Here is a 24,620-nt window from a genome sequence, read left to right on the forward strand (position 1 = left end):
CTGAATGTGTAAACAAAATCTCAGTTGTTCAATAAGTGTTCATGAGTTCAACAGAACTAAAAGAAGAAACTCAACCCTCCACAATCTGTTAACATTTTTGTTGTCAAATAATAATGTAAGGGCCATTTCAAGGAAGACCAGAGGCTGACAGAACAAAATATCTTGTCTCTTACTGTGGCCAGAAAAGACACATAGGGAAAGGGGCAATGACAGAGTGGCCTTTCCCTGCTAACACTCCAGATTCTGGTCATCGACATTTAGGGGACTTTCTGAAGAGGTTGCACCTGGACCTGTGCTTAGATGCCACCATCAGTTGGTCTAGAAACCTCCTTGAACACCTAGTTTTGTCCTTCCAGACATCCTGTGCTAATAATTTCCACAATTTGTTTAGTCACAGCATGAAAAAACGTGGTCTTTTTGAGGCCAGAACAGCGTTTTCTGTTCTCTCTGTGCCTTTCCTGATGTATTCCTGTCTTCTAGCTCCCTCCTTGACCACTGCAGAGTACAAAGCTGATATTTGGAGAAAACTTTTCACAGGAATTCTGAAATCTTTTTCCTGTGAGCTATTTTACAGCTTGTCGTTGCATATGGGTAGTTAAACTTACTCCTTCCCCTGTGAATTCCTTTGTACTTATTGACATTGATTTTCATCTGCCATTTTATCACTCAGTCATTCAGCATCCAGCCAGACAAGAAAGCTCCAAATTTGGATTCCTTTAGCACCTATTTTTTTACTTAAAAGGGTTTTTTCCCCCTTTTTTTTCCTAAGTAGAGCTACATGTGCAATGCAGTCACTTTTAGCAGTTTGTCTTCTAGAGCAAACCCACCGTGTCTCAGTAGCTATTTGCAGCGTGACGTTGTGCTGTCACCTCCTCACACTACAAGGTCCTGACATTTCAAGCAAATGTCATCGCGTCACAACTTCCTATCAGCACAACTCACTGGTGTGATGCACATGGTGCTACAAGCCCTTGTTTCCTATGGGATCTCCAGCTATCCAAGAGGAGCCAGCATGATTTCATAACGTATGTATTTCATATCTCAGAGCTTAAAGTTTGGATCTGCAACGCTACCTGGGTAGTGGCAGCAGATGTTTTCTCTCAGTAACTGTGAGATTGAACTTCGAGCTGTATGCCGAAAATCTTTAATTCCCTTATGTTCCTATGGAAACATGAGAGGAGCCTTCTGCCAAAGCAAGCCAAGGCCTTTGGCTTTACATGCATAACATGTGAATTACCCATTACTGTGCCCATTTGCAGGAGCCAGCTCCCAGCACTGGAACTGTGCCATTTTCAGAAAGGAAACACAGAAAGGTCCAATCTAACCTCTACAATCTGCTGCAAAGAAACTATGAGATGCTTCTTTCCCCCTCCGGAGAAGTCATCCATCCAAAGACATTTGTCTGTGGGAGAGCAGGACTCCTCTCCGATTTGATTCCAAGACAATCAGCTAAAGTCAGGAAGGGATTGGAGCAGTTGCTGTGTGAGGGGCATGTGCAAATGGGAATTTAGGGCTTTGGCATGTGCAAATGGGAATTTAGGGCTCTGACAGACTGAAAACTCTGTTACCCTGCAGAACATCCTAGGAAATGCAAGGCAATTGAGATTGCTTAGTCTCCGTGAAAGAGGGATAAGAGGAGAAGTGCTCTGTGATAAGAACACATGCACATGGCATTGCCCTGGAGCAGCATGATAAATGGTAACTTTGCTATCCCACTTTAACTTACTCGGGTGTGCAAGCTCTTTGTCTAAGCTGGAACGCAAAATAAAGTTGTGCTCTATCAACTGATCAGAGCTGGCTTGAGAGCCAAAGTACGTACAGGTTATTATTACTGTAACTGATTAATCAGACCAGCCATCAGACCTCAGCATTGAACACGGTGAGAAACTGTCAGCACACATTTCTGATAAGTCCAATCCAATACATATGGAGCTAGCTAAGAGAGAAAATTCTGCCTCATTTAAAATCACATTATCCAGCCTGCCACCCTTCACTGGCTTTTGGCCTGTCACACAGACTAATGGACAGGCACCCTGAAAAATACTCGTTGTGAACCAAGGAATGGATAAGAGCCTCTTGTGTTTGACAAAAGCCAATTAAGATCAACTAAACCTTCTACTATGCCTCTTCCGAAAAGGCACGTCTACCATATTGCTTAAAGAGCTCAGTTGTATTCCTGGTTGTCAAGCAAACACCAACAAACATTAAAGAACTTGCCATTCAGCAGGCAAAATAATTAGAGGAGCAGTAACCTTCAACAGCAGGCGCCAGTGACAGGTGACATGTGCCAATATCCTGGATGACTCATTGAACAGGGTGCCAAGTGGGGCACAATGCTGACAGATCTCATGGCAGGTGAGGACAACTTCCAAAAAGCCATGGATGCCAGTGAGATACTGATGCTTATACCGCCAGATCCTTCTGCAGCTTTTGACAAAGTTCTAAGATACAACTGATGTGTTTGTATTGTATAGCGAGAATAAATGGCCACCACTGCTGTGGCTTCTCCCAAAGCATTCAGACATGCAACAGGTACCTGCCGCTCCTCTTTGTGGTTCTTGTTTCGTGGTCCTGCAAAGACCAGTCCTATCTTGGCATGAATTAAACACAGGTATTGGAATGTAGGACTAGAAGCAATCTTTTAGGTCATTTAGTCCTGTCATCCATTATCTCAGCAATCCTGCCATATAATCCCCTCCAAAATTAATGAACTTCATCTTAAAAGCAGCAGCAAGTAATTTTTTTCCTCACTGCCCTAGAGGCTATTCTGAAACCTCACTGCTCTGATGGTCAGATATCCAATCCAGGTCAAAATGATGCCCTTCAGACAGGGTGATGCTGTGAAGAACTAAGGAAAATGCTGGGTTTTACCTCCTAGCAAAAATACACAGCTCCCATTCAACTCAGTGATCTGAAACATCAGTTCCCTGACTCTTAATTGACTTTGAATCAACAGGTTGCAACTCTGTCTGAATCCCTTCCTTTACCTCAGCTCAACGGAGAAGTTTGTTCTTTCTCTCAAACAATGACTTAGTCCTGAGGTTTTCTTGCCATTACTTCCAGGCTAGATTATCTTCTGTGAATTTCTGTATGACCAAATATGATATGTTTTTCCACGTATCATCCACCTCCGTGGCTTCCAGCCCATGCAATAGTTACAGTGCTGGCTGAAGGCCATGATTTTAATTGCCAAAGCAATCAGGGGATTAGTCCCTGCTACATGAAAGTCTAAAATTTTTGATCCGTGAACTGCTGCATCTGTACTTCACAGCATAGCTCACAGTGGATGAAGACTGAGGGTAAATGTTTCAAACAAGGGGATCTGGCTGCAAAACAGCGTTTTGGAGAAATACAGGATCTGATCACTTCTCAGAAACATTCTCAAAGCTTTCTGTCTGAAACAGATTTTCCATCATTTCTGTCACCATGATGACAGCCAAAAAAAATTATAGTGAGGATTCATCTCACCAACTTTATCTGTCTACAGTATAAATGTTTCCTTTGGAGATATTTGCTGTAGTCTCCTTTTATAGTCAATGGGGAGGAAAAGGTGTTTCTAGAAGGCTTCATATAATCTCTTACGGATACCTGCTTTAGGGTGATATGAATTGCACCCTGGAAGTAGGTATTTCTCTCCACTGATTGGAAAAGCTCCAGATAGTTGCTTGGATGCACAATGCAGACGTCTGTTTTTTGCCAAGTGATTGCTACCCTGCTAGTGAAAGAAACCAAACAGGAATATCCTTATATTCATATATTCCAAGCAGAATTTTCACTTGCATAGAAGAGGGTGTTACAGGTTTCTACATTCTTTTACTGTTCCTTTACATTCTTTGAGTGTCTTGTAGACACTCAAATATTACGCTGAGCAGCATTCTGCCACCACAGGGTAGATGAGATGGATGACTCTGTTAGTATCTGTGGAGCTATTTTTAATTTATACTAGCATAAAAGAGAGGTGAATGGGGCCCTTAACTTCTTATTCCTGCCTTAGTCATGGACTTTCTCTGTGACCTTGTGAAAATTGCTTTGTCTGTTATTTTCCCAATATGTAAAATTAAGATGATCACACTCACAGACTGCTATGAGGTCTAATTAGTAAGTGTAAAGCACCATGAAATCCTCTGATGGAAGATGCAGAGTATAGCTAGCCTGGGATAAAGAGGATTAAAGGAGGTTGTGCTAACATAACAAATACTTCAGAAATTATGCTTAGGGGGAAGTGGAATGGCACATATCTGCAGGTGAGGAAACGAGAATTCTCAGTCTGTAACTGTTGGCAGCAGACCTCAAATCCACTGACAGGAATATGTCTACAAAGGAGGTTTGGATAATGAAACAGTGTTCAGAAACAGGTGAAATAATATGGATTAGTAGGATTATCCTAGGAAAAACTCTTCCACATTTGTCTGTCTGGAATTTGACTGACCTGGTGGATCTTTCACAGCTTTTCTATCACCATTTCTGAAAGGTTCACCAGTGTAACATTTTCATGTGCATGGCTTAATATTCATACCATGAGCAATAACACCATGTTTCTGAACATGCAAGACACGTAGTTATCAGAAAACCTTTTCCTTTCAGCAGTTCACTGAATGCCATGCCCTTTTCTAGAAGCGAGCAGGGATTTCTAAATTGCATCATGTGCCCGTTGGAAGTGCCTTTCGGTGGAATGGTGCCAGTTCAAAGCTCCTGATAACCAGGACTCCCGCATGTCCAACTCTCATCTCATCCCTTTTGAATGCCATAAAATATATTGCTCCCAACCAAACCAGCGGTCTTACTCTTCTATGAGCGTCAAACCAGACATCATCTTCCATTCATCTCATAATTGTCAGGTTGCTGTTCCTTTCTGACTGTCTTGCTTTTTCCCTCCCCAGGCATCACCGTGGACAAGTTTGGGCTGATTTACTTCGTGGATGGTACAATGATCAGGCGGATTGATCAGAATGGGATCATCTCAACTGTGTTAGGTTCCAATGATTTGACATCTGCTCGGCCTCTCAGCTGTGACTCTGTCATGGACATTTCTCAGGTAAGACAATGTTTTGGTTGGGTTTCTACAGAATAGAAGCCTATGCCTTCACCCTGTCTGCATGTCTGTGTGCCTCCCCAGGTTTGACAAAGAGGTAAAGGCTCAAGGAGAATTACATCTCTACATATTTTGTGGTATGAAAATGACTGGGTCAAAAAGAAAGATCCTATAAAGGCTGAAGGAAAGACCTACCTGACCTAACTCAGAGATCTCTGGGGAGAGAGATTTTAAAGATGTCCCAGCCACAGAATAGACTTCTTTCAGAGCTCCCGATCAGCTGATAGACACAGATTCCTGGGAAGGCAGGTTTCATGAGGCTCATTTCTCAAGAAACTAGTTGCTTTAAACTAAAAAGGCCAGGCAGCCATACTCATTTTAGTAGGGCTATATGCCGTGCTCTAACAACTTAGCTAACCATGGGGTTTTTTCTTTGCTTCCCCCCATCCTAATTTGGCCCAGCACAATTTTAGACCTGATTCAAATTAACATCTAGGAAATACTGATTGGAGGCTGTGGTGCCAAAATTAGCAACAGCAGGAAAACAAGAATCTTGAATTGCATCAGATTGCAAATTGGTTGCAGCTACCATCATGCTGGGCTTTTAAGTCCTGCTGCTTAAAGGTGGAGGGAAAAAAAAAAGAGAGAGAAAAGGAAATCTCAGTTTGATGATTGCTTTACTTCTGGATGGCGCAGAAGAGAAATCTGTTGCAGCCCAGCACTTGAATTTGTGGGGCACTGGCCAACCTGTCAAATTGTTCCAGTTTAGAGATAGTGTCCTTTGAAAGCTTTGTGCCACTTGTTGTTTGCCTGGCTACAGGAATGTTGCCCTCTCCTATGAAAATACAGATCGTAGCTGGAGGGCTAAGTACTGTTATTCAGCCACAATAGATGTCAATGGGGTTTCCTTTTTGTAACTACCTAGATAATTTCCGTGCTCCCATATGGAATCTGTTCTTCTTGTTTTTCTCTCTAATTTGAAAAGATTATTCTTGCTTCTTTGCAACTGGTTCCCACTGTCCTCAATTTATGAACAAGCTGAAATTACGAGTTTAAAAGCTCTCATGCCTTCTATAGAAGCAAATTTTGCTGGTTAAAGGCCATCTTGTAGCATGTTTCTCATCTTACAGGCTTAGTTTTTTCTTTATCTGAATTTCAGGGGCAGTTACTACAAGACCATTGTGGATTCAGGCTTTAAAATAATTTTCTTGCAGGTTACGTGGCTTGTATGTATACCAGTGTCATATTTAAACACTTCTGAGATGACCTAAATTGTGTCAGCTGAAGACTCACTCTTTGCCTTCATAAAATGACAGGAGCCATTTTTAGATTAACCTGTACTGTGATGGGCAGATTAACCGGTACTGTTCTGGACAGACGCACCAAAGTTTAATTTAAAAAAACCCCAAGCAACCCAAACCAGGCAAACAAAACCCAGCTTGGGAAGTAGCTTTTCATCATTTACGGTGGCTAGAAGGGTCCTTTCTGTCAGGTCCCTGAGGCTCCCTGGGACATGGGGACATGAAATATTTAGCTGCCAATGTTGACAAGGAATGGTTTTTAAGAAATTGAAAATTCCCTTGTCAGTTCAGAATAAACTCTGCTCTTGATGCTAACTCAAGGCTGCGGAGCTTAAAGACCACTGGAAGGGATGGAGGCATGCATTATTAAAGAGAAAACCACAGGCTATAATGTTTTACTACAGGAAGGGTTAAAATAGGGCAGGAGCTGAGAAAAGGAAGGAGATTTTGCAAACAGAGAATCAGACTAAGCAGAGCCAGCACACTGCTTAGCCATGAAAATAAGCTTCACAAACCCAGCCATTAGAAGGCACAATGAACTAAATACCTTGCTTCTGGTGTTCTTTAAAAAAAATGAAGTTGAAAAGGGATTTAAACATGAATAGAAGCATCAAAAGTAAAGCATGGCTGTGGCAGAGATGTTCAACTACAGGCTTTAAAAATAGGAATCTCTTGTGTTGCTCTAGATCTTACTTGGTGTCTTCTTGTTCTTGGTTTTAAACAAAACCACAGTGAGAGATGGTTTGCTGGATTTGAGCCTGCTGGTATCTACTCCTCTTCCTTCCAGTAAGGTTGCCACCTTATACACCCCCCAAACTTAGTCACCTCAGACAAATGAGAAGCAGCAGCAACTGAGATGGACAGTGGGAGAGGAAGGTTTGCAGCCAAGAAACAGGGAGATCCTGGCCTTGAGTGTGCCCAGATCCCAGAGCTCTCGGTTGCAGCACATCACGCTGTTGGGTACAGAGAAAAAAACACAGAGGAGCTGGGAAGATGGCACAAAGTGGCCAGTTTCTCAGTTAACTGTGAGATATCAAGTCCATCTGCTCTAACTTGCCTGGCTGACTGAAAGGGTGTATACAACCAGAATAGCTATTCTTTTTAACTAGTTGAAAATCTATTTTAAAGCCTGGCTGGAGGAGTCCGAGACCATTCTTCACAGTTGTTCGTTTCCAGTCACCCTTCACACCTCTACTATGGGGGAGATGCACCATTAGGAAAACATTTGGTTGGTTCCCATCAGCACAACATTGACTTTTTTTTATATAAACCTGAAGTAAAATAAAATATTTTTTAAATGCTTATTTTACAGTCCTTTGTAAAAATATAAATGACCCTGAATTCTGTTGGTAGAGATTTCTTACGTTTGGCAACTAAAAGAGTAGACTCACTTGAAAAGACAGTGTCTTGCAGCAGTAAAGCTAGAAATGGAGACCTTCTAGTGCTCACTCACTTGTGGTGTTACCAGTCACTTTTTTCAGTTTATTTGTGTATAGAATCATAGAATCATAGACTCATAGAATAGTTTGGGTTGGAAGGGACCTCTAAAGGTCATCTAGTCCAACCCCCCTGCCGTGGGCAGGGACATCTTCAACTAGATCAGGTTGCTCAGAGCCCCGTCCAACCTGACCTGGAATGATTCCAGGGATGGGGCATCCACCACCTCTCTGGGCAACCTCTGCCAGTGCTTCACCACCCTCAGCATAAAAAATTTCTTCCTTCTATCTAGTCTAAATCTACCCCCTTTAGTTTAAAGCCATTCCCCCTTGTCCTGTCGCAACAGGCCCTGCTAAAAAGTATGCCGCCATCTTTTTTATAATCTGTATAAGTATATGGATTATCAGTGTAGAACTGCGATGTGTCACTCTTATTTGAACCCGTTCCTCCATTATGTTCAAAACAATGAGAAAACCACTGTGAAGACATAAGTATTTTATTCTACTAATTGAATTACCTGAATTTCTTATCAATTGCTATTTTGCATTTTTGCAGTGTCAAGCAGAAAATAGGTGGTTATAACTTGGACACACACACATGCTGACACAGCTGCCAGTTTTGTGTCTATCCCTCCTTGTCATTTGCCCAGAGGAGCTGGGCTACTTGTCTGGAAAATCCTTTAGTAAAAGGATCATTGTTTTGTTTGACTGATTTCATAGCACTTCACACCACAAAATTCCCAATCCCAGGTCTCTGCTGTCAGGTCCAGGCTCCATCAATTCAAAGAGCATTGGATGGTTTGGAGAGGGGAAATCCCACTTGAATCTTAGAGTCTTCTTGTTTATTCCTGTGTTCCCTGGACACTGATGCCTCTTCCCATGGTCTCTGACTTCATGATGGGGTGGAGAAGCAGAGGGAAGCCATGGTGCAGAGCAAGTGCTAAGCCCCCTCACTCACACCAGGACTGTGTCCTCTATGGCCACCATACCAAGCAGTAATAGTTAGTTTTGTTTCTTTTACCCTTTCTCCCTTTAATCCGTGTTGAAACACCCTCATTGTGATTGATTTATAGCAATCATGCAATGAAAAAAGGTCTTGCTATAATAATTTCCTTGTGTTTTTTTACCATTAAGGTTCGTCTAGAATGGCCCACGGATCTGGCAGTCAACCCGATGGATAATTCGCTGTATGTGCTCGACAATAACGTTGTGTTACAGATATCTGAGAACCACCAAGTGCGTATCGTGGCAGGGAGACCCATGCATTGCCAGGTGCCAGGCATGGATCACTTTCTCCTTAGCAAGGTGGCAATCCACGCCACCCTGGAGTCTGCTACCGCCCTGGCCGTCTCACATAATGGGGTCCTGTATATTGCTGAGACTGATGAGAAGAAGATCAACCGCATCAGGCAGGTCACCACCAATGGAGAGATTTCTCTCGTTGCTGGAGCGCCAAGCAGCTGTGACTGCAAGAATGACGCTAACTGTGACTGCTTCTCGGGGGACGATGGCTATGCCAAGGATGCCAAACTCAATGCGCCATCCTCCCTTGCGGTGTGTGCAGATGGGGAGCTGTATGTCGCTGATCTTGGAAATATCCGAATCCGCTTTATTCGGAAAAACAAACCATTCCTCAACATGCAAAATCTATATGAGTTATCCTCACCCATAGACCAAGAACTCTACTTGTTTGACACCAGTGGTAAGCACCTTTATACTCAGAGCCTTACCACTGGAGATTATCTTTACAATTTTACTTATTCTGGAGATGGAGATATAACCCTGATCACTGACAATAATGGCAACTTAGTGAATATCCGAAGAGATTCCACGGGGATGCCCCTCTGGCTGGTAGTGCCTGATGGCCAAGTCTACTGGGTGACAATTGGCACCAACAGCGCACTCAAGAGTGTAACAACACAGGGACATGAAGTGGCCATGATGACGTACCACGGCAACTCCGGTCTCCTTGCCACTAAAAGCAATGAAAATGGTTGGACAACGTTTTATGAGTAAGTATATTATGAATATTGTGCTGCTGAGTTCATTCTGTGTTCTCTGAACCATGCAAGGTTTCTAGTCCAGAATTATTGTCTAAATAAAATGGCCAAAACAGAATATTAGATCTCACACAAACACTGAATACTGGAAGTAAGCGCATTAGAGTTTGAATAAGCTCCCTCTACCAAGTCAAGATTCAGACAGAGTTTCTGCTGAGTTTTTCTAAATCAGCTAAGTAATTTGGACACCTAGTTCTCCTTAACTGTAGTCAGGACTCGGGATTTAGGTTGCATGTCAGAGAATTTTTCTTGGCTTTGAAAGCCTTGGAAGTGTGAAAGTTCCATCACATCCTCTTTTTTGCAGCTTTTCACATACTTCCCATGCTGCAGTGTCTTTTTCGAGCTTGTTTGAAATAGCTGATGTAGAATGACAACTGACAATAACTAATGACAGCTTGCTCAGAAAATGATTCTGTAATTAATGGACTGCTTGGTTTCTATTGTTGTAATTGGCCTCACTAAGCAGTAAAAATAGTCTCAGGCCTGTTCAAGACCAGCCCCAAAGAATTTTTGAGCAGAGAGAAGACAGGATGCAATAAAAAACCCAGAGATGGCAGTGACTTGAAAATTTGTACTTCTTTTTTGTATTACTGTTAGCAATTCCCTGTTTATAAATACTATAAAGACAACACGCTTCTGATATCATAGGAAAAAGACAGATAACTCAATGAAGGGCGTCTAGAAGGATGGTTTGCAAATTCATCCTGCTGTTGAGAACCCTTTCCCCTCCCTCTTTCTTAGTTTCATTTTTATTTTCAGGTCTAACCTCTTTGAAACGCTCCTTTTAGTACATAATTTCCCATATGGTTTGAATGGTTCCAAGGAAGTGTTCAGCTACCATAATAATAGACCCATTGTAAGACTCCAATTTGGCTAGAATAGACAGTGCCCAAGATTACAAAGAAAAAAACTGGGGAAAAAAGAGACTCAGGGAAGGAAAGCTGGCTAAACTCATATATTCGTGTGTTAGATATGCAGTTGCTTTGGTTCTTTCTTTAAAATGTTCCAGGCCCAGTTTCAAATTTCTTTGCTTAATACTCACTATTACTGCTCCTGCCTCGAAAAGAACTGATGGAAACTCTGTGATGAATCTTATGAAAGGTTATTTGCATTCCATCAACGTTCTGCTTGCAATTACTATAGCAATATTCCTCAGTGAATCAAAGTTAATACCCTTCCATCTCTTACATTGAATTTGCTTGAGGGAGGCTTTAGGGAGGAAAGATAGGGTGTTATTCTCTATAGGAGCAAAGACTGCTATATTGTCAGGACCGTTGTGCTAAATCAAGGAGATATTTTCTTTTTGCAAAGAACCCAATAGTTCCTGTGCTTGAAAACAGATGTAGCCACGGACAATGAAGCAAACTAAACATTACAGCTAATAACGGTCAGATTTATACCTCAAACATATTCTTTTATTTAAAAGTGTGACTGAAAATATAAAGGAGATAAAATGAGACAGAAGCTAAAATCTAACTTACTCTGTGGGTGTATTTATAACAGTGATCCATTATTTCTTGCTATCCAACAAAATAGAGCATTTGTGAAAGTCATTATTCTGGTCCTTTTATACACTTCAGAAGAGTCATAAGAAAGCTTTTTAGAGCTAAATGGAAAACAGAATTCTCCAGTGGTTAGACTACGGAAATCTTGACTAGAGCAAGTCAGCACTATATGATAGCACAGCATCACTGAAAATAGAATTGGGAATGTCTTCAGAGATATCTCATCCAAACCTGTGATCAGTTATCTCTATTTAATTGTTCCAGACAGATTCTGATGCAACTTTGTATAACTACAAGGTAAAAGTCTATATCAGAATTAGTTACCTAAAGCCTCCTTTTACAGGCACTTTCAAGGTGAGTTTCTTATGAGTTATGTCAGTTATATCTGCTTTAGGATGAGATGAGACAAGTTGTATTCTGAAAGTTTATCTCTGTAAAGGTAGTCCAGAATGATTAGAATCATAGAATCATTAAGGTTGGAAAAGACCTCTAAGATCATCAAGTCCAACCGTCAACCCAACACCACCATGCCCACTAAACCATGTCCCTAAGCACCTCATCTACACGTCTTTTCAATACCTCCAGGGATGGTGACTCAACCACTTCCCTGGGCAGCCTGGTCCAATGTTTAACCACTCTTTCAGTAAAGAAATTTTTCCTCACGTCCAATCGAAACCTCCCCTGGCGCAACTTGAGGCCATTTCCTCTCGTCCTATCGCCAGTTACTTGGGAGAAGAGACCGACCCCCACCTCGCTACAACCTCCTTTCAGGGAGTTGTAGAGAGCCATGAGGTCTCCCCTCAGCCTCCTTTTCTCCAGGCTAAACAACCCCAGTTCCCTCAGCCGCTCCTCAGCAGACTTGTTCTCCAGACCCTTCACCAGCTTCATTGCCCTTCTCTGGACACGCTCCAGCACCTCGACGTCCTTCTAGGGGTGAGGGGCCCAAAACTGAACACAGTATTTGAGGTGCGGCCTCACCAGGGCCGAGTACAGGGGCATGATCACTTCCCTGCTCCTGCTGGCCACACTATTTCTGACACAGGCCAGGATGCCGTTGGCCTTCTTGGCCGCCTGGGCACACTGCCGGCTCATGTTCAGCCGGCTGTCGACCAGCACCCCCAGGTCCTTTTCTGCCAGGCAGCTTTCCAGCCCCTCTTCCCCAAGCCTGTAGCGCTGCATGGGGTTGTTGTGGCCGAAGCTTAGATACAGACATTTACATTGCAGATGTCTACAATTTGGTCAAATGGATCCTATCAAAGTCATTTAAGTTATTGATAAATATTGCTAGTGATAACAATGTATTTACCTATCTTATTGTTAGAAAGCTTTTTTATATGCTCAGTCTAAATCTTCCTTGCTTGAACCAGAGACTGTCACTCTTCATCCTGTCCTGTCCTGTCCTGTCCTGTCCTATCCTATCTGACCCTATCCTAACCCGTCCACTAGGGACTTGGAAAGCAGATCAGTCTGCTCTTTTCTCAGCTGTGAAAAGTACATATCAAATGGCTCAAGAACTTGCTCTGTGATAGCTCTCAAAAGGTAATCAGCAATAGGGAATCATCCAGTGGGGTTGTTTCGGGTGAATTGGCAGGGATTGATTCTACCCAGGTTCTACCCATGCATAATCTGGGAAAAAATAGAAAATCAGAACTGATAACATGAGAAGATTAGTAAATAAAGGTGAGATACTTAAATTGCTTGATAAAGTAGGTTTCATTTAAAGAAAATATGTTCTTACACAGTCTAATGCCAGGGTACACATGTAACAGGCCACATCTCAAGAACGGGGCTGAGCATTGACTCTCAGAGGTTGTAGTGAGCAAAGCATCAAGGCATCCAGTGTGATTCTCAGCATAATTCCATGACAAATCTGTCTAACTTGTTGCTTAGATGGACAAACAAAATGAATACATTTAATCATCCCACTCTACTTGTAGTGGGTATTGCAAAGCTGATTTTATGTCTGTACAGCATTGATGAGACTAATACTGTCGGTTCTGATGTTTGCAGTTTATGAAGGCCAGCGAAAATTGAAGGCTGTGCAGAAAAACACTACAAAAATGCATTCGTGGGGAGAACGTGCTTTATGCTGGTGAACTAAGAAGAGTTGATCTATTTATCTTAACATGAAGAAGATGGAAGTGTCTAGATCACAGCATGTCAGCACAAAACTATCACCTACAGAGGGACTCTTAATCTAGCAGAGAAAGGGTTGAGAAGGGTAAGGGGCTGGAAGGCAAAGCTAGAGATATTCAAGTTGACAGGAAGGAGTGAGTTTTAAAGGCTGAGATTACCTAACCGGTAGAGCGACCAACCATGAGAAGCACTATGTTCTCCATTTCTTGGTATCTTAGAACATGATTCTGGATGCCTTTCTTAAGATATATTCTCACCAGGGAGAAGATTTGCATGAGTCAAACACAAACTGCAGGGATGAGTGCAGGCATGTCAGGATGAAATCTAAGTTCTTTGATATTATTCAACAAGCCAAAGAAGATGGTGTAAACCAAATCAGCGTTCAATACCTTCAGGTTATTGGTTTCTGTATCAGAACATGAGGAAATTGAGTCAAACACAAACTGCAGGGATGAGTGCAGGCATGTCAGGATGAAATCTAAGTTCTTTGATATTATTCAACAAGCCAAAGAAGATGGTGTAAACCAAATCAGCGTTCAATACCATCAGGTTATTGGTTTCTGTATGAGGAAATTTACATTGGGGAAGTTTAAGTGATTTAGAGAAATCCTGTTATCATGAGCTACTGGAAGGTGCTCCAAGTAGTTTTCAGTCCTGGCTGAGGGGGAAGGTGAAGCTCGTATTTCTGTTTTGCTCGTGGCCAAGGAAATAAAGACATCAAATCTGACTCTGCGGAAAAGCTTCATGTTTCTCACAGCACATAATAGTTGTTTATGGGCCAGGGCAGGCTGGACATCACTGTTTAAAAAGTTAAGAGTGAACGTAAATTCAGCTGGCAAGTTTACACTGCACCAGTGGCCCCATGAAGAACATCCTTGTAAGATTTACCTTTACCTGACTGTCTACAGAAGACCATAAACCAGACACCCAACATGAAAGAGCAATGGTATTGCAAGAGTGGCAGCACTGTGTGTGTACATGTCCAGCACCTCTGGTTCTCCTTCAGTTGTTGCTCTTACCAGGGCATTTCTCAGCCTTTATCATAAGGCTGCAAAGAACTGTGACATATGGCCACGTTGGTGTGACTCTGGAGAGAAGGAGGCGGGATACATTGACACAGTACTGGAGGTCTACCTCCAGGGCATACCAGGGAATCCAGGTCCTCCAAGGGTTCAGGGTGGGCTGGCACATTGTCGTTCATTTCTGTAGGGGAAGGAGACAGGTGCTATCTTCAGGCGGTGGCAGACTTGCTCACAGCACTTACAGCTCTTCCTTTCACACATCCTACACCAAAGCCTGCTGTACCAATCCTGCTTTATTGGGTTTAGCACTGAGTAAGGTTCAGTATATAATGCTGTGCAGTTTCCCTTTCCTTTGAGAGTGAAACTTAACTCCCTGCAGTAATTAGCCTGTCCCCCCAAAGGCTTATCTTTGAGGGTTTTAACTTTATATAGCCTTCTCTGCCTCTGCAGAGGGCTTGACATTCACTGTCAATTAATGCAATGCAGCTCAGCTTGTCCAGTTAACTGGATTAAAGACTTGCCTTCTCGTTGAACCTGTGACAGTGATAATCAGCAGCAAAGGAAGTTGACCTGGAAACTGCCAGGGGAACGGCATCTTGTTGATCAGCTCCTCAAGTCAAAGACAAAGGATGCTATGTGACTACTTGCTTCTTTGTTGTTGCTGCTTTTTCACTTGACCTGAAAAAATTGCTACCAGCCTTTACAAAGTTTCTTAGCAGTTGCTGTTTATCTACTTCAGAATCCGGAAATTCTTATTAATGTATTTGTTTAAATCAAGAATACGGCAATTATCTTGATTAGCTCATTGAGATGGTATCACTGCACATTAATTCAATTTCCCTCTGAGCCAAAGTCAAACCTTCTATGCATTATTTAGCCCAGATGAGGCTCTTTCGCGTAAGTCCTTTGTGTCCCCAGTTAGTTTCAAAGGTCACCTCCTCCCATACAGAATGACATATTTACACATCACTGCAGCCAAGCTCAGAAATTCAAAACCTTTTCATGGACTGCCCAAGAAGTGGCTCAGGGCTGCCTGGAGAGCGAAGGGTACCGTGGAGCCAGATCTGCAGATGGGCGGTAAGGGGAGCTTTGACCCGTAATATAGGATGCTGTTTTACAGAGAACCAAACTCTGCCAAACCTCACACACTGTAATGGGTGGAAGGTAGGAGCCAGCTGGACTGAGCATGCAGGAGGACCTTGGATGGCATCCCAATGACCCCCATCACTCAGCAGAGGTCTCACCCCAGCAGTGTTTGGTGCCCCAGCCAATGCCCTGCTGTGGGTGACTGGGGTGCCAGAACTGGGCATCGTAGTCAACATCTGCCCCACAGTGAGATGTAGACTCAGTCTGCCTTGTAGTTGGTGTAAAAGCTTTGCAATTTTTTCTCTCTTAGTCAAAAACAGAGATAAATAACACATTACCTTTAGAGGAGCAGCCACCTCTTGACTCAGAGAAAAGCTAGCTTACTGCATTAATAACATCCCTTTATCACCTGATGATATCTCAGGTCATACTCTGAGTTTTATGGGATTTGGTGGCATCCTTGGTTTAGAGTAGTTCAAGTGAGGGTATCGTTCTGCTCCTGCAGTGGACTGGAGTGTGAGAAACACCTTTGGCTTTTGCTCTCCCTCCTCTTCTAGCACAATTTCTTTGCTCCACAATTTCTTCGCTCCACAATTTCTTCATGATAAAATAATTAGATTCTCATCATTGTTCCTCTGAAGAAGTTACAGTGAAACTCCGGTAAGTGCCGTGATAAAATAGTGCTTCTCCAATACTCTCATGAAGTTGTGAGGTCATGTTTTGAGCCATTGGCCTGGCCTGAAATGAATGCCTGGTGTCAGAGTTTAGTTGAGAACCAGGGGAATTATGAGTATCCTAAAAGCTAGAGAGAGAGAGAGAGAGATCTTCCTCTTCTTGTTTGGGCAGTCAGAAAATTCTGCAGACAGTGGCTGCAACCTGGCCTTGTGTCATTAGGGAGAGGACTTGCCTTCATACATATTTGAGTAGTATCAGTTTGTCTGTTACAGATTTATTTTTAATGTTGTGTTTAATGTTGTTTGAAAAATTGTGAAGAGGCGAGCTTGTTCAGAGGCGGCGGATGCATGTCTATATAATCGCATGCAAAATATAGTTTGCAAAGTACATTAGGACACTTTGGCACTAAATGCAATATTATTATAGTGAATTTTTTCCAATCTATTTGACTTGTAGTTTTAAAAGGCTGATGAAATGTGAAAAAGCTAAAATGAGGAAACCCAGAGACTAAGGCAAGGAATTGATTTCTGAATAGACGGTACTTAGGATGCTCTCTTTAATTCCCAAAGCCCAGGTCTCTACACAACGGTAATGTGATAAATGAAAGCTCTGAATGTTTACAAGCTAACAATTAGGCCTCATAAGCACCAAATACCGTTTTAATTCTGTGCATTGAACCTTAGCTAAATACATTTCCAATTGGGAATGGATGGCAACAGCTTCCTTTGCTGGCCTAATAATTGTCACTGTAATTGTAAGTGCTGAGTCTTTGCAGCAGGTTTGAATGGGAGGCAGCAGCTGTGTTAGCAGGTGATGAATTCATCGCTCGGAGTGGCTGCTGCGTGCGCTCCCATGTTTCAGTATTTCCTTAATTCTGGTGCTTTCAGAGCATTTGGAGAACAGAGAAGTCTTAGGCTGTGATGAAAACTGGCCCACCCCTAAATCCCAAGACTGTGGAAACAGGCCTATACAGTTTAGCTGCAAAATGAGGTGACTAGGAGAGATTTATCTTACTGCAAATACCAGGGCACACCTGCAGCTGTGTAAGAGCCAGTTGCTTGGCCTTCCTCACCAAGCTGAGGATGTGCCCTGGAAGTGCCTTTATAGGGCTGAAAGCAGAGGTAGAAGGAATGGACTCATTTAACTCATTTCATTTTTTTAAGCACATTATCTGTTTGGGATGTTGAAGCCTTCAAGCTAATGTGCCCTGGGAGACTGTGGTTATGTGATAGATGATATCAGGTATGTGCTGTGTGATCTAAATCAAGGGAAAAGGGGAAAATGCTCTGGTCCTGAGCAAAGCAGAAAAGAGAAAAGAAACTGCTTGCCAGGACGGAAGTGCTGTGTGTGTCCGTGCTAACTAGCTTCCAGGACCTCCTTTTGCATTGCCACCACAGTGCTAAAAGGAGTTTCTGTCTGGACTTGAGTGTTTTGCACTTCATCTGCCACCAATTAAAAATAACGATAAAAATGGGAACAGTCTAATTGTAGAACCTTCTCGCATTTCTCCCTTTGTAAGGCATGACCTCCTTGCAGCTGCAAATAGGTGAGCTGTCACCCCCAGAGTGAGTGCTTGGAAGGTCCCTGCCTCGCTCCTGGGCAGAGGTGCAGCAGCTCTTGCAAATGCTGCACAAAACACAGATGGTCCAGGTTACTTCTGACGGAGGCTAATGGGGTGACTAAGGAGGTGCTAAAAGTCTAATGTACACGTGTAGACATCTTAAACCAATTCCAGCACACCATTCCAGACTGTTCTGGCCCAAAACAAGCCTTGCTTCTCAGGACCCAAAGTCCCAAATGGAAGTCCTTGCTCTTGGTGAAGTTCTCCCCTGTAGTGTGAGTTTTATACAGCTGTAAAAATGTAACTGTGGAAATTATGTGTATGTACTTACTCATTTTGACTTAAAAAGAAAAATGTGTGCACAGAGGTTTAGGCACCATCATACTCTTTCATGCTCTTTTTTCATGCTGTTCTAACCCATTTTGCACGGGCAGAGGTTACTGGCATATTTTCCCATTTTCCCATTTGCAAATATTTCATATTTGCCCAGCAGAGAGCTGAAGGACCATTTGTGAGGGTGCTGGGAGCTGGATGTCCAGGAATAGAGTTTAAGGAGCTGGGTGTCTGCTGCTGCTTGGGGCTGTTAAACTGAGTATCCACAGGTTTTTGAGGCTTTCTTTGGAGCACATAAATAGGGCTTGCATGGAGTATAGGTTTTGTGCTGACTCTCACCATGGTGCTGAGTGTCGTTCAATTAGGATAAACCATATGACTCACAGGACATTGACTCAGCACTTAAAGGAAATAGCAGCCACGTCCATCACGTGAACAAGTTCTCTGCCCCCATCCTGGCTTTTGCTCTCCTTTCCCTAATCCGCAGACCTGCTTCCTTTCATACTCACACCTGTATTACACCAAACTCACCCCTTAGACTTCAGTGCAGCACGTCCAGATTTGTGCCATTACTTTTAGGAGCTGAATCAGGCTCAATTTCAGGAGCAGCTCATTTCTTTAAATTTAAGTAGAACAATATAAATAAATCTCTTACAGTTGCTAACACCACCAAGTCAGAGGTGTTAAATTCAGATCCATCTTCCTTAAATTTCAGAGCATTTGGGATCTGAGTCTACCCTTACGGTTCAGACTGATTTATATATAGGACTATTGATGTCAAGGTAGAAAGAATTTGGGGTGTTACACAACACACCTTTAGTGATAACATTGTTTTCTCTGCTCAAGGTAGAGACTAAATCATGTCCCTTGTGTCCTGTCTCAGCAGATGGGGTAAAGATATTGCCTGTGATGTTTTCAGTTTAAGACTCACATGCTGTTTTAGGAGGAGATGTGCAGATGATTGTGCAGAAAGCACAATCAAAACGCATACCGTTTCAGTGCAAACAGGACAGCCACAAACGTGGAGCAAAGCGTTTGGTACCGAGAGCACTTTAGTTCTGGCTCTTGCAAGGAGATTCAGTTTAGATCCAAGCTGTGCACTGCTAGCTGCTTGGAAAAGCTTTAAGTGGTCACTGCCAAACTCCTGCAATGCAGTCCTGAATTCATCCCTTTCTTTTTTTTTTTCTTTCTTCTTTTCTATTTCACAAGTGGCTGATTGATTGCCAAGATCTTGGAGGGAAAGGGCAAAGCTGCTCCATTCTCCATGCATGGATAATCCCATGACTGATAGGCTGACACTGTGGAGGGCCAAATGCTTTCTTCTACCTTCTCACCTCCCCCTCTGCCCAGTGGGCAAGAAAAGCCTCACGTGATAGTGTCTCCAAACCCAAGGGCTGGAGAGACTTGCAATGAGCTCATCCATTCAGTCACTATATACTAAATATTAAACCTGGGCAAAAATCACCTTTTCAACCAGCCCTTCCTCATGCTAAGTCACTGCCAGCGTATTGTCAAAAGCAAAGTACCAGCACTGTATACAAATCTGGAAAAAAGACAATGGAAGAGGAGACGAATTTCTTTTTCTGTACAGTGCAGAGCCAGTCCAATGGCTGCTCCTGGGTCTCTCATGGGTTGCAGTTCAAGAGTACTTTTTCTTTTCTTTACTTTTCTTTTCTTTTCTTTTTGTTTGTTTGGGTTTTTTTGTTATTAGATGGAGTCTGTTGTCTTATTCCCCAGCTCAGAGTAATCCTGAAGAGGAGGATCAAGAGCTCCTCAGCCATCCAAGGTCTGATCAACTGCATCCAGACCTTCTCTAACACATTTCTCTCACCTATTCTTAAAAGCGTTGGGCAATGGGGTTTCCAATGCTCCGTCTGTTCCTCTGCTTGGAGCAACCATGGGCCTGGAAAATGTTCTCCAGCTTCTGACCTGAATCTTCCTTGTTTCCATTCAAGCGGATTACTTTTTGTCACATCCTCGGTAGACAAGATGAACAATTAATCATAATTCTCTTCAGAACAACCGTTGTCAGGGTGGCATCTTCCCACTTCCTTGTTTCCTCTCTTCTAAATCAGCTCATTTCTTTTGGCTTTGCTTCTTAGGTCATGTTTTCTAACCTTGTTATCCTTAACGTATCATTTACACTATTTTGTCATTCTGAGGAATGGTGCCCTTCACTGGACACCATGCTCCATCAAAGGCTCACTGCTGGCTATTGCAGAACGAGTCCTCTCTGCTTGCTCACCATCCGCTTTGCATCCCCAGGTGATACCTTTTCTTGATATGATCTTGTATATCATACAAATCATTCTTAAATGATACGTGGGCGGGACTTGAAAAAAGTCAAATGTTATCACTGATTGCTTTTGCCGGAATTTTTCTACTGTTCCTCCCTGACTAGTTAAATATCCCTTCCCTGAAGGTCTATCTCATCAGAAGGTCTAACAGCTCTCCAGAGATAAGCCAATAGAGCTTCCTGCTGCTCTCCATTTCAGTCTACAATAGCCTCACAGCAAGGGTCCCTTGCTAACCCTCTGCTCTTAGCTCAGTCTGAGACCCAAGGGCTCCCTTTTTGCAATGCCACAAATGGGAGGCAGGATGGTGTGTTGGCTCCAGCAACTCAGGAGGCCTCTAGGCACAGGTGTCTGCTTCTCCTTTTTATTGAAAAATAACCCCCCAGCTTGTTAACTGCTGTGGGACCTGCATGTATGTAGCTTATTTCATCTGGGTCCTGGTACACAGGTGTCCACATCACAGAAGCCTTCCCAGATGGTGCTTATGTTGACTCCCTCACTGGAAAAGCCAAGGACTCAGTAGGGGTGAAAACTGAACTGCTTTTGTACACTTTTAAATCAGTCCTTCCAGATGGTCCTAGGAACACTAAAAGGTAGACACGGGGGTCTCAGCTGTGCTCAGGGCTCTACACCATGTTCACAAAGGGCAGTTCTCTACCTGATGCGGCCAATCTGGCAGGTCCTTCCTGCTACCTGTCGCTTTTAAAATAAGATTAAAAAAAAAAAAAGAAAAACAACGCTGAAGAGCTCAGGACACAAGCAGACAGAACAGTTGGTGGCCTTCAGAAACTCCTAGTTCTGCTAGACAGGATGCACGGGCCAGTGCTTTTCCCTAAGTCACAGCACAGTGGATGGGAAATAAAGTTACTCTTGTAAACAAGAAGCACAGTGCAGGTGATAAGTATTGGAAAAATGTTGTTAAAATACAGGCTAATACTTATTCAGTAATTTTCTGTTCTTTGCTTGATTTTTCTTCAGCTAAAAGCTGTGATTTTCTTCTCATAAAGCCAAAAAAGTCAAGACAGTCTGACAGACTGACAATGTGTTTTCCTCTGGGAAAAATCTGGGTGATGACTTCAAGACTTGGTCTCTGCTTTATAGGATGATTCCTGTATCCCACTCCTCTGTTGATGCTGTTGACTTCACTCCATCCTCCCTTTCAGGTACGACAGCTTTGGGCGCCTGACCAACGTGACCTTCCCGACTGGCCAAGTGAGCAGCTTCCGCAGCGATACCGACAGCTCCGTGCACGTCCAGGTGGAAACCTCCAGCAAGGATGATGTTACGATAACAACCAATTTGTCAGCATCGGGAGCCTTCTACACCCTGCTCCAAGGTGAGTTGGGCCACTGTCCCTCTCCCAGCCAAGCTGCACACAGTGGATTATCCATCAGGCATCAACTTGATAATCCCAACGCCAAAAATCACCTGCATCCTCAGTGCCCCAGAGCTCCCCACATGCTGGTACAGATGCACACTCACACCTACTTAGCCACACTCCGTAGCACCGTGGTTGCTCTGCAGCTGTTTTCTGCTTCATTCTCAGCCAGTCCCCTTGCCGTGCAGCCCTTATGCAGTACAGTCCTCCATCATCATTACCATTATTGTTATAACAAAAAGGGTTGCATAAATCTAGCCGCGCTTCCAGCCGACCCCTTTGCTTCGTTCTCTTAATGGCTCCTAACTTAACAGTTACTCTCCTGGAACAGGCTTCCAGCTGGTTGCTGGAAATCTCTCTGATTCTTTGTTCACTGGCTGTTCAAACATTCACAAGGCAGCATCCAGAAAAATGACCATCCCTGTCCCCAGAAGGTCTACGTTTGAGCTGAAGGGCTGGTGTGGAGAGGCAGAAAGGAGGACAAAGAGGTGGGCAGCCAGGATAGGACTGGTGGGACTGGTTTGCAGCTGTTGGAAATGAGCATAGTTCTGCCAGTGATGGTAAGGTGGGGAAGTGGAGGATTGATGAGGTGGAGGAAAAGGTGATGAAGTGGGAAAGAAAAGAGGAATAAATAGCAGGGGAGCACTGTGCTGACATACTGGTAGGGGCAGAAGTTGTAGTGCACAAACCATGCCAGCCTGGATCTCTGAGTTCTGAAGGCTGAAGCCTCCTTAGGGTCAGGGTGAGCCATCACTCCTGTTCCCTGGGGCTTGGAGAAAGGAAAAGGACCATCAGACTCTGCTTTTTTTACTCCCCTGCTCTCATTCACTCCTAGTCTGTGCCTGATGGCAATGGGGTGTCAAACATCATTTTCCCTTGTGAGGAACAAAGTGCTCCGAGTGAGACCAACAGGTTCCAGAGTCACATTTGTTCCCACGTCTCTGGGACACACATTTCCCTCCCCCTCCCTATAATAACAGCAAGCTTGCCTTAAAAAAAGTGCCTGCTATGCCTGAACACTGCCTTTCCTGCCTCTGGAGAGGGTGGCTGAGAGGGTGCCAGCCCCTTCAAGCCGTACTCACTATTTCTGCAGGGGAAGACAATGACTTTCTTATTCTTTACTTCAGCCTGCAAAGCAGATCCAACCTACCCCGCCCCATGCCATCCACTCACATTAAGACGTCTGGCAACTGCACAGACACGAGGTTGCCTTCACCTCAAGAGCCTAATTAAGCAATAGAGCCCGCTGTTGGGGGCCCTTTAGTGAGATAATTGACTGTGATGTGATTTATACACCCAGAGCTGAAGGCACAGTTACATAATGGTGCCACGGTCAATTATCTCATTGTACTGCCCTCCAGCACAGGGACACTCTTGCCATTAGGACGTGCAGTATTACAAACAGCTTAGCCATCTTCAGAAGTATAAAACTTACAAAACTGTTTGGATCTGAAGAAACTCACTTATCTTAAAATGAAGATCTGGATAACATTGCAGCAGAGGTGGCCTGCGACCTGCTGAAGGTGGGTTTCCCACAGGCATTAGGGACTGTGAATTCCCAAACTGAGGTACCTGTTTGTTCATGGCAGCACTGCAGAAACTGAAACAAGGGCCACTGGAGTTGCCCAGGGACGTATTAAGCACAGCTGAAATGAAGTTGCCTTCCAAGTGCCTCTCCAGCGGGTGGAGTTGGAGCCATTCTCAAGGTCTGCGAGTATCTTGCTCGCTCCGTTGTTCTCCAGGGAAAATGCATATTGCAAATTCCCTTTGCATGAGGGGTGCTCATGCATTTTGCTTCTGGACTCACAGCTCTGGCCAGCTTTCACAAATCCTTGGTGAACCTTTCAAGAAACCTGGATCACACTGTGAACAGGTGAGGTCTGAGAAGGCATTTTCAGAAGGTTACAGATTCCTGTAGGATGGGTTTAGGAGCCTCTACAGCTAACAGGCACCTCAGGACCTCAGTGGGATGTTGTCCTCTGGATTAATGACAAAGTGAGCATTTGTTCAAGGCCAAAATAGGGCAGTAGTGCCCTGCAGCTAAAGCAGCGTAAAATGCAACATCCCATGGCCCCTGGATTTCATGTAGCCCTTGAGAAATGCCTTCCAAAGCCAGGGAAGAGTCTTCTCTTGGGAAAATGTTGAAAGTGGAGGATTTACATTCCCCACACTGTACCACACTGCTGGTGACAATCCACTGTAACCCCTCTGCGGTGCTTGTGTGACACGAAGGGAACATCACATGTCCAGTGAATTTTACAGAGACCTTCAAGCTTTCCCCTGCTTCCTGGCGAAGGATGAAGGAGGGAGCTGTGCGGAGATATTAGCTGTGCAGAGATATTTCACTGATTTGATTTAAAGCGCATCTCCTACCACTTTCTCACCAAACCAAGCATCTAAGAACAAAAGTGTGACAGCCAGCTGACTGTCCCCCATTTGCAGAATCAAGCGTGAAGTGGGTTTGATCCTGCTGGAGTCTATGTCAAAAGACCATCAACTTAAGTACTCAGTGGTACAGCTAAAATACTTGGATCTACACTGTGGATCACTGCTGTATGTTTAGAGTGGCAAAATCCAGTGCCACAGCAGTTTCACACCATCACTACTGTGTACAGTAAGTTGAGTTGTGGTCCTGCTGAGATCAGTGTGGCAAGACTCCAGCTGGCTACAACAGGAGCAGTATCAGACTCACAATGAAAAACACCAACTGGTGTCAGGTTTCCTTTCCCAATTATCCAAACTGTGCTCTTTGCTGATCTATTTCATCCAGACGAGAGATGATAATTTCGCTGTGACCTCGT

General features: G+C 43.6%; 1 protein-coding gene across 1 annotated transcript in view; it reads left to right on the forward strand.

Moving 5' to 3' along the window:
* Positions 1 to 24,620, forward strand: part of TENM4 (teneurin transmembrane protein 4) — a 619,397-nt gene that overhangs the window by 568,713 nt on the left and 26,064 nt on the right. The window contains exons 26-28 of the mRNA XM_009323472.1: positions 4,881 to 5,035; positions 8,904 to 9,781; positions 21,605 to 21,777. Of these exons, the coding sequence (XP_009321747.1) occupies positions 4,881 to 5,035; positions 8,904 to 9,781; positions 21,605 to 21,777 (1,206 nt within the window). The remainder of the gene's footprint in view (positions 1 to 4,880; positions 5,036 to 8,903; positions 9,782 to 21,604; positions 21,778 to 24,620) is intronic.

Source organism: Pygoscelis adeliae, unplaced genomic scaffold, assembly GCF_000699105.1.
Source record: "Pygoscelis adeliae isolate BGI_AS28 unplaced genomic scaffold, ASM69910v1 Scaffold84, whole genome shotgun sequence".
NCBI lineage: Eukaryota > Metazoa > Chordata > Aves > Sphenisciformes > Spheniscidae > Pygoscelis > Pygoscelis adeliae.